This window comes from Mustela nigripes, chromosome 1 (genome assembly GCF_022355385.1).
Source record: "Mustela nigripes isolate SB6536 chromosome 1, MUSNIG.SB6536, whole genome shotgun sequence".
In the NCBI taxonomy this organism is placed as follows: domain Eukaryota; kingdom Metazoa; phylum Chordata; class Mammalia; order Carnivora; family Mustelidae; genus Mustela; species Mustela nigripes.
Genome location: NC_081557.1, coordinates 247996016 through 248011546, shown reverse-complemented (window position 1 = coordinate 248011546; position 15531 = coordinate 247996016). Strand labels below are relative to the sequence as shown.

Genomic DNA, 15531 nt, shown 5'->3' with positions numbered 1-15531 from the left:
TCATGACCTGAACTGAAGGCAAAGGCTTAACCCACTGAGCCACCCAGGCGCCCCAAGGATGGCCTTTTCAACAAATGATGCCAAAGCAGTTGATGTCCTTTGGGGGCAGTGGGGGGATGAACTTTGACCTCTACTTCCCAGGATACACAAAAATCAATTCAAGATGGGGCACAAACCTAATGTGAAAGGCAAAACCAAAGAGTTTATAGAAGAAAACAGGAGGTCTTTATGATCTTGGGCGAGGCAAAGATTTCTTTTAACAGGGCACAATTTCTTCAATAGGGCACAATTTCTTTTAACAGTCCTTTTTAAAGGACTAATCATAAAAGAAAAATGTGATAAATTGGACCATGTAAAAACGAAGAATATCTTAGTTTTACAATTACGCCATGGGAAGAATTCATAGCATGTATTCAAGGCCTGTAACAGAAAAGCTTCTGTTCTTCCAGAAATTCTTCCAGGTGTCCCCAGAATGTGCCCCCTGACTAGACCGAGGACTCTGCGACTGGTTCTGACGTTAGGGAGACAGATGCAAGTTAAAATAAGTGGTTTGTTATAAGGCTCAGGCATCGGGACCTCACAGGAAAAAGAAAGTCTTATATTCCTTGTGTGGTTTTAATACATGAGAGAGAGCTTTGTTCCCAAGCCCCTCCACAAGGGAATACTAGAATATTCTCTGAACAATCTCTTGAGGTCCCCTGAGCTTTGAGGTCATCCTAGAGAGTCTGTGTGTGGGAGGGAGGACAGAGCCACACGGACGCCCGCAGGGAGGTGAGGAAAAGTAGTTCAGACTCAGCCAGATCCGGTTCTCCTGTAGGCCCACCCTGGGGTCCCGGGACCCTGGGGGAAGCCAGGGGTGCAGTCAGGCCTGGCTCAGACCTTTGCGGGGTCCTGTGTGGGTTCGGTCAGACTAGGAAGCACTGGAGACCGAGCCAGAAACACACACAAACGCAGCACGACCACGCTCACCCCATCCACATTTGTGACTGAAAAGCCAAGACCCCTGGCCAAGATAGAGGCTTCCTCTTCAGACCTACGGTTTAGAGGAAAGGAAGCACGAAATCTATTTAGGGCTTTCAGAACTTTGATTGTTTTGCACATTCTTACAAAGGGGAAAAAAATAAAAATACCCCGAGGGATTAGAAAAAAAAAAAAACAGCATCTAATACTTCAGATGAGTGGGAAAAAAATCTTAAATGCTGGAGTCATTTCCTTTCTATTTCAAAAAATTACTAGTGTGCTGGAAATAGCCTGTCGAAAAAGGGGAGATTTTGTGTCCTTTGAATCCTGATTGTGCCAGAAAAATTTTCCAGGCCTAAAGGGGAAGTTGTCCCTCTCCCAGGACACTGATGCAAGATGACCCCACAGTTAGACATTTTATTTGGCAGTGGAGAGCCACGATTCGGAGGGAGTGATTAACTCATTCATTCAAGAACTGGCACTGAGCATTGAGGACTGGCCAGGTTTGGTTTGGGAGTAGGGTGCCGTATAGCTTCAGTGTGGGGGTGGGGCGGGGAGGCCCAGCACGGAATGTAAGGCTCCCAGCCCTGCCCCCACCTCTTCTGTGGACTGTCCCTCATGCCCCTGAAGGCCCCTGTGCTTGAAACCAGGCGTTCAGAATGAGCAGAAGTGAAATACTAAACACAAGCCACCAAGAAGACGGTGTCTGTGCCTCCCTACAGCAGATGCTGGGGAGCTCCTCTCCCAAACCCCCCAGGAGCACTGAGCAAGCACCGTTCTCTCTGTGTCTGTTGGTTTCAAAAGTGCCTCATTTCAGGAGCGCCTGGGTGGCTCTGTCGCTAAGCGTCTGCCTTCGGCTCAGGTCATGACCCCAGGGTCCTGGGATGGAGTCCCCGCACCAGGCTCCCTGCTCTGCCGGCCACTCTGCCTACTTGTGATCCCTTTCTCTTTCTCTCTCTCCGCTCTGTGTCAAATAGATAAATGCAATCTTTAAAAAAATAAAATTTTTAAAAAGTGCCGCATTTCAGAGCTGGGTTACTTGCTTGAACTCCAGGTAACGTGTGAAGGATTGAGTGGGTTTCCCGTGCCATCGTATTTAGCCATTGGCTGGCGCTTCCTCCATAAAGGGCTCCACGGTAAATGATTTAGGCCATTCGGCCTCGGTCACAGTGGCCAGACTCGAGGCATGACTGTGTTCCAATAAAACTTAATTAATGGACACTGAAACGTGACTCTCCCTTAATGTTCACATCATGAAATATCCATTTCCCCCTCCCCAACCATTTAAAAACACAAAGACCTCTTAGGCGCCAGGCAAAAACGAGTGGCAGGCCCGATTTGGCCCATGGGCCATAGTTTTGGCCAACCCAAGGACCTCTTTAGTAACAAAAAAGATGCGTCCCATTGATGATGACTTTTCTTTTCCTGTGAGGTCCCGGGGCCTGAGCCTTACAACAAATCACTTATTTTAACTCGCGTCTGTCTCCCTATCGTCAGAACCAGTCGTGGAGCCCTCGGTCTTAGTCAGGGGGCACTTTCTGGAGAGCACCTGTGTAAGGACCTTCTTACCAGACTGGATAGATAGATCGGTCCGAGAAGCCCTGGAGAGGTGTTCCAGGATGAGGAGGTTGGGCAGGTACCGCTCTGGGCTCTGGCTGGGTGGTCTCATGCCCGCCAAAGCTATGTGGGCAGTGCCTTGACACGTTCCCCCACTTGCTGGTGGCCCCTGCCAGGGACCTAGACACTTCGAGCCCAGGAAAGAGCTGTGTCCTTGGGCATCCTGGCCACGCCCAATGCACCTGTCACTGCTGCAGTGCCTCCCCCAGCTGAGAAGAAAGCCCTTTCCCCTTCCTCCAGGAGACCTAGGCCACTTCTCAAAGGTCTCTCTCTCCTTGCTGTCTCCCAGGTCACACGGCCAAGTCGCCATTACTTCTTGATCACCCTGACTTGTCGATTTTCAATCCTAAACCTTCTTAAAACAGGGACTGCCATCTTTTCTAAGTGCACAGCACAGTTTCAAATATCTTTAGATATTTTTTCTTTAACTACCTACGTCAGTTATTCCCTCCCTGCCAAAAGTAGAAATTCTGGTAAATGGGCACCTGCGTGGTTCAGTCGGTTAAGTGACCAACTCTTGATCTCAGCTCAGGTCTTGATCTCAGAGTCATGAGTTCAAGCCCTGTGGGGGGGCTCCATGCTGGGTACGGAGCCTACTTTAAAAGAAATTCTGGTAAGCAAAAAGGAAAAACAAACATTTTGGAACTAAATCTCATTATATTAATTGGAATAGCCCAGATAATGCAAAACAGCTGGTAAATTTAAACTATTAAATGTGATTTAAGGGAGCAGAAAATTTTGTGAACAACACATTTTTCTTCCTACTGCTTTTTGTTTGTTTGTTTCGAAGTATGCATTTCCAAAGCAGAGCTTCAAAGTCACGCTGGTGACAGGGGGATGCCAGTGCGGCCTTCGCAGTTTGCTTTAGATCGTGCACAGGAGGGACAGCCTCCCAAACAGAATCAAATATTGACTTCCTAGTACGCTGACTGATGTTACAGACTGTTTAAAAAGATGTGTTTGGCTTTGCGTTCTCTCCTGCAGGGCCTTCCATCGTGACACCCCCCAAGGACATCCGGAATGTCACTGGCGCCCAGGTGTACTTGAGCTGTGAGGTCATCGGAATCCCAACCCCGGTGCTCATCTGGAACAAGGTCAGTGGCACAGCCTCCAGGAAGGTCTCCTAGGCTGACGAGCTCCTCTCTTAGGCGCAGGGACGGCCACGATCTAAAACCTCTGGCCTCTTCTCTTCCCCGCTGCTCCTCAAAGGCGAGGCCTTGTGGCCATCCTCCAGACACTGCCCCTGAGCCTGACCTCCAGAACGGTCTCCGCTCTGCTTTCCGTGTCGCTGCCTGAGCGTGGAGGTGTAGGAACTCGGAAACTGTCATGCCAAACACCCAAACCCACCCAGAGAGTGTGTGCACGTGTGAGTGCGAGCACGCGTGTGCAGGAGTGTGTGTGCCCGTCAGAGACAGTACGGCATGGCGGTTAACGATGTGAGTTCCTCAACCAGGTCGTAGAGTTCCAAGCCCGGGGTGTCCGACCCTGAGCACTACGAACATTTGGAACTGGATAATGCTTTGTTGTGCGCACTGCCCTGTGCCTTGCAAGAGCTTCAGCAGCGGCCCTGGTCCCTGGCCTCTCGCGGCTGGCTCTACGCCAATGCGCCACCCCAGCTCGTGTCAAAAATGTGTCAAGGCACTGCCAGGTGTCTCCAAGGGGGAAAATCGCCTAGAATGAGAACAAATGCTCCCAAACTCAGTGTCTTTCTCTGTATGATGAAGGCAGCATGTAATGTTTGTAAAGATTGCATAAAGCGATGTAGGTAAAATCCCTTGGCCTGTTCTCAGACACATAGTTAACTCTCCATTGATGTTAGCTGCTTTTCCCGGAAATACTTCCCTTCAAGTGGCATTGTCTTGTGTAACTGTCTTCACGTTTGAAGGGTAACCTATCCCCAGCGTCTGTAGAAGGGAAAAGAAAACACTTATTTGCCAGATCGAATAATGCATCACCATTATACTGCACATTATTTTCCATGATTTCCCTCTTCGCCCATTTTAACTCAGTTAAGCCCCCACAGCAATGTGAGGGAGTAAATGTCACCAAACTGGTGCTGTCAAAAAGGAAATAGAGTTTAAGTGAGAAGGCATTACCAGATACCCCTTTTTAGCTGGTTCTCTGCTCCAGCGAGCTCTCAGGTGCGCTCTCTTGATTATTTCCTTTGCTGGTATCTGACCAGAGGATCAGCTTCTGGAATTCCACAGGGTATCTTGGCTCCCGCGGTCAGAATCCTTATGTTGCAAGTTGTAGAAACTCCCTTCAGGCTGCCTTGAGCAAGAGAAAGGGAAGGCGAGGAGTGGTTCCAGCCTCCAGGGCTCGCACATCCGGGAACCCAGTGCGGTCAGGACTCTGTTCTGGACTCTCGATTCTCCATGTGTTGTTGGTCTCATTTTTGTTCTTCTACCTCCAGACGCTGCTTCCACACTGTAGGCGGCGGCGTTATTGGCCGCCCCAGGCTCCCATTATCCCTGGAAGACTCCAGGGGAAAGAAAGGGCTTCCCCTCTCCCTGCTGCACCGGGAATCCCATAGGACTGGGACTCAGGTGGGGTCACCTGCCGCACTCTGGCTCCCCCATGTGGCCAGAGGGTGCATCACCGGGTGCGGCCCACTGGTGGCCGTGAAATCAGGGTGATTCCAGAAAATGCCTGGCTATGGGGATGGGCAGAGACACCACCAGCTATATTACAGCTGACCTTTACAACTGTAACTCCTGTGAATGAGGACAGGAAAGGGGCGCCCGGGTGGCCCAGTCGGTTAAGCTTCTGCCTACAGCTCAATCATGATCCCTGGGTCCTGGGATCGAGCCCCTCATGGGGCTCCCTGCTCAGTGGGGAGCCTGCTTCTCCCTCTGCTACTCCCCCTGCCTGTGCTCTCTCACTCTCTCTGTCAGATAAATAAATGAAATCTTTAAAAAAAAAAAAAAAAAAGGAGGAAAAAAGGACAGTGAAATTTCACCTCAATTTGTTTTTGAAAGGGGAGCGAAGAGCAGCCATCCAGGCCCAGATGTGCACCTCCTGGCATAGGCTGCTCCGCTCCCCAATGCTTATGTGGAGGCTCCCGGTTTGTTCAGAGGGTGGAGACGCGGAGGAACAACTTTTCCAGAGAATTCCACAGAAAGCTCTGTTGCAGTTCTCTAGGGAGGACGCGGTGGGGGCCAGGGTGACCCCAAGTGTGTGGAGCATGTGACCTTATTGGCCGATCTTGGCAGAGAGTAATTTCCTCCGTCCTGGCTCTGCCGCACCCCAGCTAACCTACGTACATCCCAGGACAGTAAATCCGCCTCGGGAATCTTTCCCTGGAAGCTTCCCAGAGGATCTGTGGCGGGAGGGAGGGGTCCGGGGAGGACTTGCCAGAACCTAGCAAAACCTCGGGGCCGGGCTCTGCTGCATTTCGTCTGCCTTTGTAGCAATTTGCCGCACACGTAACCTAAAGTGGTGTTTTTTTTTTTTTTTTTTTTAGACAGACTGTGACCCACCAGCATGTCCTCAATTCAGTGTAGGGATCGCAACCAGCACTCTCTTTAAAAAGTAGAACAGAGGGACGCCTGGGTGGCTCAGTTGGTTAAGCAGCTGCCTTCGGCTCAGGTCATGATCCCAGCGTCCTGGGATCGAGTCCCACATCGGGCTCCTTGCTCAGCAGGGAGCCTGCTTCTCCCTCTGCCTCTGCCTGCCATTCTGTCTGCCTGTGCTCGCTCTCTCCCCCTCTCTCTAAAAAAAAAAAAAAAAAAAAAAAAAGTAGAACAGAAACTATCCTGAGGCGTGGACCACATTTAGTAAGGGTATCATTTCCCACAACGCTTCTTTCCCCTATACCAGATCCCAGTGCAAAACGCGTTTCTTGCTGCGGGCCATGTCCACAATTGAATAGGCCGTTTGTTTTCTCACCACTGTCCTTGGAACCAAACTGTTGAGAATTCAAAGAAAAAATGGCACATTCAGATTCAGTTTAAGCACAGCATTGCTTTTTATTATGAATGGATATTAGAATCTCAGTTGTTAAGCCAGAGTTCAAAGAAGGTCGCAGGTCTTTCTTCCTCAAGGATTCTTAGCTACGTCCGGCAGAGCGAGCTTACAGAGCGATCCTTGTCTCGGAGACACTGAAGGCTACAGTAGCGCCCCCTTGTGGCCGCCACAGCTGGTGCGTGGGTCTGAACTTGACCTGTAGTTACTAAGTGATGTTAAGTCCCATACTTTCCCCGCAAGCCTCTAGCCTTAAAGGAAAGGAGCAATTTTTTCCAGATGGGGAAATGAACTGAAATAGCTGTATTTTAGGCTGAAATAGCCTTAATTCAGGCAAGTTAGAAATGCTCTCGGAGAAGATAAAACACCTAGAATACCTTCCAAACACTTGGAGTTTCTGAGACTGAGACTCTCTCTTCAGTTCTTTACCTGCCTGAACATTTCTGCAGATTTGAGCTTTCATGACCTCTAAGAATTTTTTTTAATTAAAAACAGTAAGTGATAATGGTAATATTAGGAGAAACTCTCCAAAGATATAAAAAGAGTTCAGAATCTCCCACCTTCTTCCACTCCCTGAAATAACCAGCGTGGACTGTCCTGGTTTTCATCTTTCTGAAGCCTTACTTGTGTCCGTAAACCAGCACATACCCCAATGTGTGGGGTGAGGTAGGAATAGACTGAGAACATTACTGTGAAATTTGCTTTTCTCGATAAATACTTCCAGGGCATCCCTTCAGATTTGCTTCTCAGTAACTACACGATAGTCCGAGTATGGGTTTACCATAATTATTGAGCCATTCCTGTATTGTTTGTTTTTTCCAGGTTTTGACCACCTTAAATAACATGCAAGTATATATGTATCCTATATCCAAGTGCTCTTATTCTCCCCCTCCCCCGTAGAGGATAGTTTCCCCAGAAGATACATGACTAGGGAGAAGATTTGTTTCATGCCAGTTTTAATAGACATTCTCAGATTCCGTTCTAAACAGACTGTAGCAGTTCACACTCTCCCCAGTAGTGCGTGGGAACCATTTTCCCGCATCCTCACCAGCACTGAATATTGCCCAACTTTTTACTTTTTGCTAATGATTGGTAAAAATATCCTTTACTACTTTAATTTCCTTGACTACACTGAGAAAATTTTTTTCACATTGTAGTATTTCCATTTCTTTGTGGTTTGGTAATCTTTTTAAAATTTTAATTGTTTTAAAGATTTCACTTATTTGAGAGACTGAGAGCAGCGGGGTTGGGAGGGGGGCAGGAGGGTGCAGAGAGAGAAGGAGCAGACTCTCCGCTAAGCAGGGAGCCCAAACTGGGCTCCATCCCAGGACCCTGAGGTCATGACCTGAGTCAGAGGCAGAGGCTTAACCTATTGAATCACCCAGGTACCTCTAATTTTTTTTTAAATTTTAGTTCTAGTATAGTTAACATACAGTATAATTAGTTTCAGGTGTGCAGTAGTGTGATTCATCAATCCCACACATCACACGGTGTTCATCACACGTACATTCCTTAATCCCTGTCACCTGGTCACCTGGTCTACCCACTCCCCGAGCCCAGCCTCCCCCCTGGTAACCATCTGTTTGTTCTTTGTAGGGGCACCTTGGTGGCGCAGTCGGTTAAGCATCCGACACTTGATAGCAGCTTAGGCCTTGATGCCAGGGTTGTGAGTTCAAGCCCTGCGTTGGGCTCCATGTTGGGCATGGGACTTTAAAAAAATCATCTGTTTCATTTTGTCTTTTTTTCCCCTTTGTTCCTTTGGTTTCTTAAATTCCACATACAAGTGAAATCATGTGGTATTTGTCTTTCTCTGACTTATTTTGCTTAACGTTAATACCCTCTAGCTCCATCCATCTTGCAGATGGCAAGATTTCATTCTTTTTATGGCTGAATAATATTTCACTTGTGCGCGTGCGCGTATACACACAAACCGCGTGTTTATCCATCTTTCAACACTTGGGCTGCTTCTGTAATTTGGTGTTAAAGATAATGCTGCTATAAAGATGGGGGCATGCATCCTTTAAACTAGTGTTTCTGTATTTGGGGGGTAAATATCCAGTAGTGCAGTAACTGAACCGCAGGGTGGTTCTATTTTTCACTTTTTGAGGAGCCTCCCCTGGCTGCGCTGCCGGCGGTGTATGAGGGACCCATTTCCTCCGCATCCCCCCCAGGGCTGGTTTCTTACGGGTTTGACTTCAGCCATTCTGACATGTCGGCTGGCATCTCGCTATGGTTCTGATTTGTAGTTCCCTGATGGGGAGTGATGCTGAGCACCCTTCGCGTGTCTCTTGGCCGTCCATATGTCTGTTTTACAGAAACATTTGTTCCTGTCTTCTGCTCATTTTTAATTGGATTACTTTTTTGGATGTTGAGCTGTAGAAGTTCTTGATGTATTTTGAAGAGAATATTTTCCTATTCATATGTTATAGGAATTGCCTCTCCAGATATCATTTACCTATTTTTCTCTTTGGGTTGTCTCTAATTATTAGTCTGTGTCTTTTTGTATATGAGCGATCTTGATCCTTTCCCGCGTATCACAATATATTTTTTCTTTGACAATCATTTTGTCTTTAGTGGGTTACAGTGGCATCTGGAAGTTTCAACAGACATATATTTATTTAATCATAAACCTTTTCTGAAACTTCACCAGAAAGGCCCAGCAAATGTGTCCAACACTGCATAAATGTCCTTCAGTGGTTTCCTGAAACTCAGTGAACACCTTGAAATGTATTAACCTGTAAGAATCAGACTGTTTAATCCTGCTTCTGTAACCACTGGCACTTTTCATTATTAATTGCTTATCTGCAGTAGCAGGCTTCAGGAAGACACTGTTGTAGCTAAAATACAAGCAGAGAGAGCTGAAGTGACTTCCTGGGCTCCCTCGGATTCTCCCCCCTCGTTGAGCCTTCACGGCAAGCAGTGACTGCTAGCCAGTTTTTTCTGCCTGGATTTCTAAGGTTCAAACTCAGGAGCACGTCCAGCCCATTGCACATCTGTCAGATTGTCTTAAAAGCCACTTTTCTCAGCCTGCATCCTTTTTTTTTTTTCCCCCTCAAACCGTAAAGCACATTTATCAACAAATTCCCCCTCCCAAAAGGGAGCAAGGGAATGTGCCATATAAAAATTTACCATGTAGCAGTTCTTGACATTTCTGCGTGTTTTCTACGGGGTGTGTAGCTTTTTACAATATAGTAAAATAGGAGCTCTGTTAAATGTAAGTATTCACTTTCCAAACAAATGCTTGACGAGTACAGTTTCTCCGTACATAGTGGATCAGGCTAACAGGCACAGAACGCCCCTTACCAAGAGCGACACAATCTGGGGACCAGCAGCTCTGTTGCTGAGGTGTCGCTATTTCATGCAGGAGTGTTTTCTGCTCTGGTCACACTCAGAGCTCTTAGAGAATTCTGAAATTCACTGAAGACCAGAGATACGTTACTTTCGCCATTGAATCAATCCTTACACCATTGTTAAAACCATTTTCAACTATTTTCAAAATCTGGTTTTGCCAGCTACTGGGGAGACAGAAGGAAAAAAATGCCTCCCGAATTTATCTGTTTTGTCTTGATAGCACTTCTGTGCGAAAAATATTAAGATAACTGGTTTTCTCTAATAATTGCAATAGGGGAAAATCCCAGGGGAAAAGAGCAAGGAAGCAAAATCCAGGCATCCCAAATCAGTAATAATGCAAGGATTTTTTAATTTAATAATGCAAGGAGTAAGAGTTGGCCTGGGTGGCTCAGTGGGTTAAGCTTCTGCCTTCAGCTTGGGTCATGGTCCCAGGGTCCTGGCATCAAGCCCCACATGGGGCTCTCTGCTCAGCAGGGAGCCTGCTTCCCCCTCTCTGCCTGCCTCTCTGCCTACTTGTGATCTCTCTCTCTGTCAAATAAATAAAATCTTTTAAAAAAAAGAAAAAAAAAGTGTTGGCCTAAATCACCTCCTAGTTTTCAGAGCCCCAGCCCTGGTGTCACGCCACAGGGAAAACAGAGTAGGTTTGAGGTTGAGACAAGAAGCTTACCAGCCTGTGGTAGGAGTAGGATCAGGAAGGGAGAAGCAACATACATGGAGAGAGTCCACACGGGCAGCTGGGCTCCTGGGACTCAGAACTTGCTTAGTAAGAAAAGAAAATGAGAACTACCTGTGAGATTGCAAATCCTTTTTTCTAATTACAAGTAGTATCAGTAAACATCAACCTGGCTCTTAAAGGTGGCCCGGGATGGAATGAATACTGCTTTGTGTAGCCCTTTGGTCTTTTTAAAACCCATCCTCATTACAAGCCTTAAAATATTTTTTTGTACTCTGTGACTCAGCAGTTCCACTTCTAGAAATTTATGCTAAATGTGTATGTACAAAAGGGCTGCAAGTAAAATTAATTTTTCCATGTATTTTTCTGTATTTTCCAGAGTTTATTTTATGAACACAGTTCACAGGAGGAAAATTAGGAAAGTGTTCACTATTATCCTGAAACCAAGGAGACTGAATGTCTTCTTAACCCATCCCTGTTCTCATCATGATGCACAGGGGTGGGCAGCAAGCAGCTTTTGTCGTAAGAGAACGGTGACAGCATGTACTTGACAGGCATTTTTGCTCTCAGGTCTTTCATAAGTCATTAGAATGAACGCTCAGCCCTCAGAACAAAAGGAAAGGTATTGGTTTTGGACTCAACCTCCTGTTTTCTGTTATAGAGGGGGTTGCAGGACTTGGGCTTCCCACATGAGGTCCCAAGAATAACCTAACACTTGGTGACAGTTTGTCAACCACCGTGTGGCAAGCAAGAAAAAGCTCAGCAAAGAAAAGCAGTGTTTACAAGGGCACGAGTGAATGATAGTGGCAGCAAAGTGTGACAGTGTGTATTCCCCAAGCGTGCGGAAATATACATTAGTTCAAAATATATAGACTTCAGAGGGAAACTGACAGGAAGAAATAAAAGATCTATATTTAAGTATTCAGGAAAGAATACTATGGAAATTGCTGGGTTCAATCCAGTTAGAAAGTCTGACGTATGCCCCGTACAGTTCCAAGAATGTGGCTACTTCCAAGTTGATAATTCAGTGCAGGAAACTCAAGACTGTTTCCTTTTTTGTAGGTAAAAAGGGGTAACCACGGAGTTCAAAGGACAGAACTCTTGCCTGGTGACCGGGACAACCTGGCCATTCAGACTCGGGGTGGCCCAGAAAAGCATGAAGTCACTGGCTGGGTGCTGGTGAGTGCTGAGGATTGGCAGGGATTTCATTCGTAGGATTAGACACAGCCAGCCTGGCAAAGGTGCCAGAAGTCCCGCCAGGCTGAAAGGCTGTGCCTCGCCAGCCACACCTCTTTGGGACAGGCCTCCCAGAAAACACGCTGCTCTTTTCAGGGTTCACTTAACAAAGAGCTAATATTGGTTGAATGTTTTAGAACCAACAAATACATGGGAACTAATTTTTTAAGAATTCAAGGCAGGTGAGGGGGGAGAGAGAGGGTGGTGGGGTTATGGACATTGGGGAGGGTATGTTGAGCCCCACATCCAGCTCCTTGCTCAGCAGGGAGCCTGCTTCTCCTTCTCCCTCTGGCTCCCCCTGCTTGTGCTCTGTCAACATTTTAAAGTTTTTTAAAAATTCAAGCAGAGGCGCACAGCTGACACAGTCCGTAGCGCGTGTCTCTTGATCTCAGAGTTGTGAGTCCAAGCGCCATGTGGGGCCTAGAGCTTACTTTAAAAAAAAAAAAAATCAAAGTCCTTACACGGAACTAAATGGCCTGAGCATTAATTATTTTTATTTGGCCTTTGATACTCCTAAATTGTACTTACAACCCTATCAGCGTCTTCCTCGAACTGGTATGTGCACCTGTTCACGGTTCTTAAGCCTCAGAGCAGGACGAGCAGCTGTCTGTGCTGTGATCCTCCCGCAGCACACGCGGGGCAGCTGTCTGTCCCGCAGCCCGGTGCCCGCGCGATTTCTGGCAGTATCTCTGCTGTGAGTCCCCCATTCATCCTAAGAAATAATGGCCTCACTGAAGCCAGGGGGAGGAGAGGTGGCCCAGAGGAGCTGAAGAGCCTTGCTTCCCCCCGCAGGTATCTCCTCTCAGTAAGGATGACGCTGGGGAGTATGAGTGCCACGCGGCCAACTCGCAAGGAGAGGCTTCCGCGTCGGCCAGAATCACAGTGCTGGATGCCATACATTAAACACCAGTGAAAAAAGGTAATAAATCCATTTAAGGACTAGTGCTTTTGTTTAAGAACGAACAGAGCCAGGGATGAAAGCACCCGACACCGCTCTTACTGACGTTGTTATCAAAATGGAGGGCGCGGGGCTCTAAAGGCACGTCCGGGCGGTTGGTGGAAGGCTGCTGTCAGGACGCCACTAACACCTTCTCTCACAGCCCAAACTTGAACGGAATGGCTTATATTTCCCGTAACTTCTCTATCCACATGGCAGTCTTCCCTGGTGTTGCAACTATTATATTAAATTTCCATTTTAAAGTAAGTTATTGTGAGCAAATCCGGTCCTTCCCTTTGAGCTTTTATAAGAAAAAGCCAGAAGGGAGAGTATCCTGGCAGGAACCCAAACTCTCTTCTGTTGTACCATCAAAAGCTTCCTCTCAAGCACTAGCCCAGGAGCATCAGAGTAATGCTACTTTACATTTCTGTACTTCGCTTAGACTCATGTTTGAACTGGATTCTTGTGAATCAAGAATAAGAAAATTTACTGTCAGCATCCGCGGACCCATCCCCGGGGCCCTGCAGTATGGCAGGAGGAAGGACCAAGTAAACAGGGGCTTGGTCGGGCTCTCCTCGGCCGGGCTGTGCGAAGCCCGGCGACGAGACGACAGAGCTCAGCCTGACGTCCTGTTTGCATCTCAGCTCTGCCCCTTCCACTTGGAATGCTGAGTGAAAGCTTCATGACCGAGCAAAGTTCTTCAGCCTCTCTGCATCTCAACTAGCTCGTCTGTGAAACGAGCTCTTCTACTTCTGTAACGAGGTCCATGTCTTACGCATAAAAATCCCAGAGCTCACGTTCCAAAGAGCACCCCAGCCTCTCATTTGTACAGCCCTCCACATCCCCTTCACATTGTTTGGAAACAGTAAAAAGTAGCTGAAAATTAGAAAGTCAGCCACATCCGTATCTGTAACTAATTTTCATCTTTTTCTAACCAGGTGAAGGTGCTGACCTGTAAACCTGCAGAAGTGTATCCGTCTGCCTCACTAGTAGTAGTCCTGGATCGCTGCAGCCCTGTTCTTGCCTAGTAACAGTTTCTTTTCCTCCAATCCACTAACGCTTAGTTACATTCACTGGTTTCGCAGAGGAAATCCACAATAAAGATAACATCAAGACTCCTACAAAAATTTATTGTCTATTTACAGAAGAAGAGCATGCATGTAATTGAAATCAGTAAAATGCTTTCTCTCACAATGCAGTACACTGGTTTTTTTTAATTGAAAAAACAAATATTTACAAGTATCTTGAGACTCTTCTGAAAGAGCTAAACACTCATCATTCGAGGGGCAATACTCATAGACATGAGTTCCTGGAAGAGCAGTTTGCACGCGTAAGGCATTCGCACCAGAGAAATCTGCGGGGGGAGAAAAAGGTCATTAGCAAAACTATTTGAAGTGATCCTACTTCCCTCGCCCAGAGAACGGTATAAGGTCTTGGTACTGAGCTGGTAGCGCTCGTCCTGCTACTGGGGCTTGTGGTGGTTCTTTCTCCCGAGAGGCTTTGGAATTTCAGCCTTCCTGCCAGACATAATTTATATTCACCCTTCTCAAGACTTCTTTTAAACTTAATTTAAAATGTTTAAAATTCCTTGTACACATCCTTATTTCCAAAGGATGACCAGGAAAAAAAAAAAAAAAAGCTTAGAGAAATTACCCCACCGAAACTGGTTTTTTACAAAAATCTAATTTTTCATCAAAACTAATCAAACCTGGAAATGCCAGTCTGTCCCACCACACTGAACCTGCCTGGATGATCAGACCAACATGGTTATAACCTAAACAAGTATCAACTGCCAGCAAGGTCTACACACCTGGGTTTTATTGCGGCAGCCCCGGCATTCGTACGTATGGGTCCTCGTGTTAGCAATCGCCATTATTCCGCAAAGATTGCACACGTGAACCTGATATGGATCTGATGCCTCAAACAATCTTTCCCTTAAAAACTGGGCTGCTCCATGGGCAATCTGACAATCTCGTTCCATTTCTCCAAAACGCAGGCCACCATCACTGTTAAGGAACAAAGAACAGATTATTTTGTACTTATAAAGCTGCTTCTCCACGAATGAGTCTCCCAGGCAGTCAAGCCTGAAATGATAAATGTTCACTGGCAAAAGTAATTGAAAGAACATGTGGGGGCGCCTGGGTGGCTCAGTGGGTTAAGCCTCTGCCTTCAGCTCAGGTCATGACCTCAGGGTCCTGGGATCCAGCCCTACATGGGTGGGGGTGATGGTGGGGGGGGGTCTCTGCTCAGCAGGGAGCCTGCTTCCCTTCCTCGCTCTCTGCCTACTTATGATCTCTGTCTGTCAAATAAATAAATAAAATCTTTAAAAAAAACAAGAAAGAAAAAAAGAACATGTAAATGGTAACAGGTTTCCCCAGTATGGAAGTGAAAAGAAATGTGCTGTTTAAATGACCAAAAAGTGGATGGCAATGGCTTCCTTAACGGTCTCACATACAAATACAATGATTTCATACAAATGATTTCACCAAAAAAAGAGAAATCATCGGTCAACTCTGGAGGATACAGACAACTAATTGATTCTTTTTCTTTACCAGTTTTCAAAACAAACATTTATCCTGCCTATATGAACTATGTCACAAGGTAACCAGTTGAAGAAACAAAGTTTCTCTCTACAGAAGTCTTCTAGCTATTAAGAGAAGACATAAAATTAGAATCCCATCAATTTGCAGTCCCTATTTAATTAAGGGCTTCAAATAATGATCACACATAGCTACTAAAATTCTAAGACACAACCAGATACTGGAAATAGACAACACTGTAAGCATTCCTGCAA

At 46.5% G+C, this 15531-nt stretch overlaps 2 protein-coding genes across 2 annotated transcripts in view; one reads left to right on the top strand and one right to left on the bottom strand.

The window, feature by feature from the left end:
* IGFBP7 (insulin like growth factor binding protein 7) overlaps positions 1–13931 on the top strand; it is a 77652-nt gene extending 63721 nt beyond the window's left edge. The window contains exons 2-5 of the mRNA XM_059384554.1: positions 3562–3671; positions 11627–11743; positions 12593–12719; positions 13676–13931. Of these exons, the coding sequence (XP_059240537.1) occupies positions 3562–3671; positions 11627–11743; positions 12593–12703 (338 nt within the window). The 3' untranslated portion in view covers positions 12704–12719; positions 13676–13931. The remainder of the gene's footprint in view (positions 1–3561; positions 3672–11626; positions 11744–12592; positions 12720–13675) is intronic.
* The window catches only part of POLR2B (RNA polymerase II subunit B), a 47018-nt gene continuing 45333 nt past the window's right edge, over positions 13847–15531 (bottom strand). Inside the window, exons 26-27 of the mRNA XM_059384536.1 lie at positions 14548–14743; positions 13847–14091 (exon numbers count right to left, since the gene is read on the bottom strand). Coding sequence (XP_059240519.1) covers positions 14002–14091; positions 14548–14743 — 286 coding nt within the window. The 3' untranslated portion in view covers positions 13847–14001. The remainder of the gene's footprint in view (positions 14092–14547; positions 14744–15531) is intronic.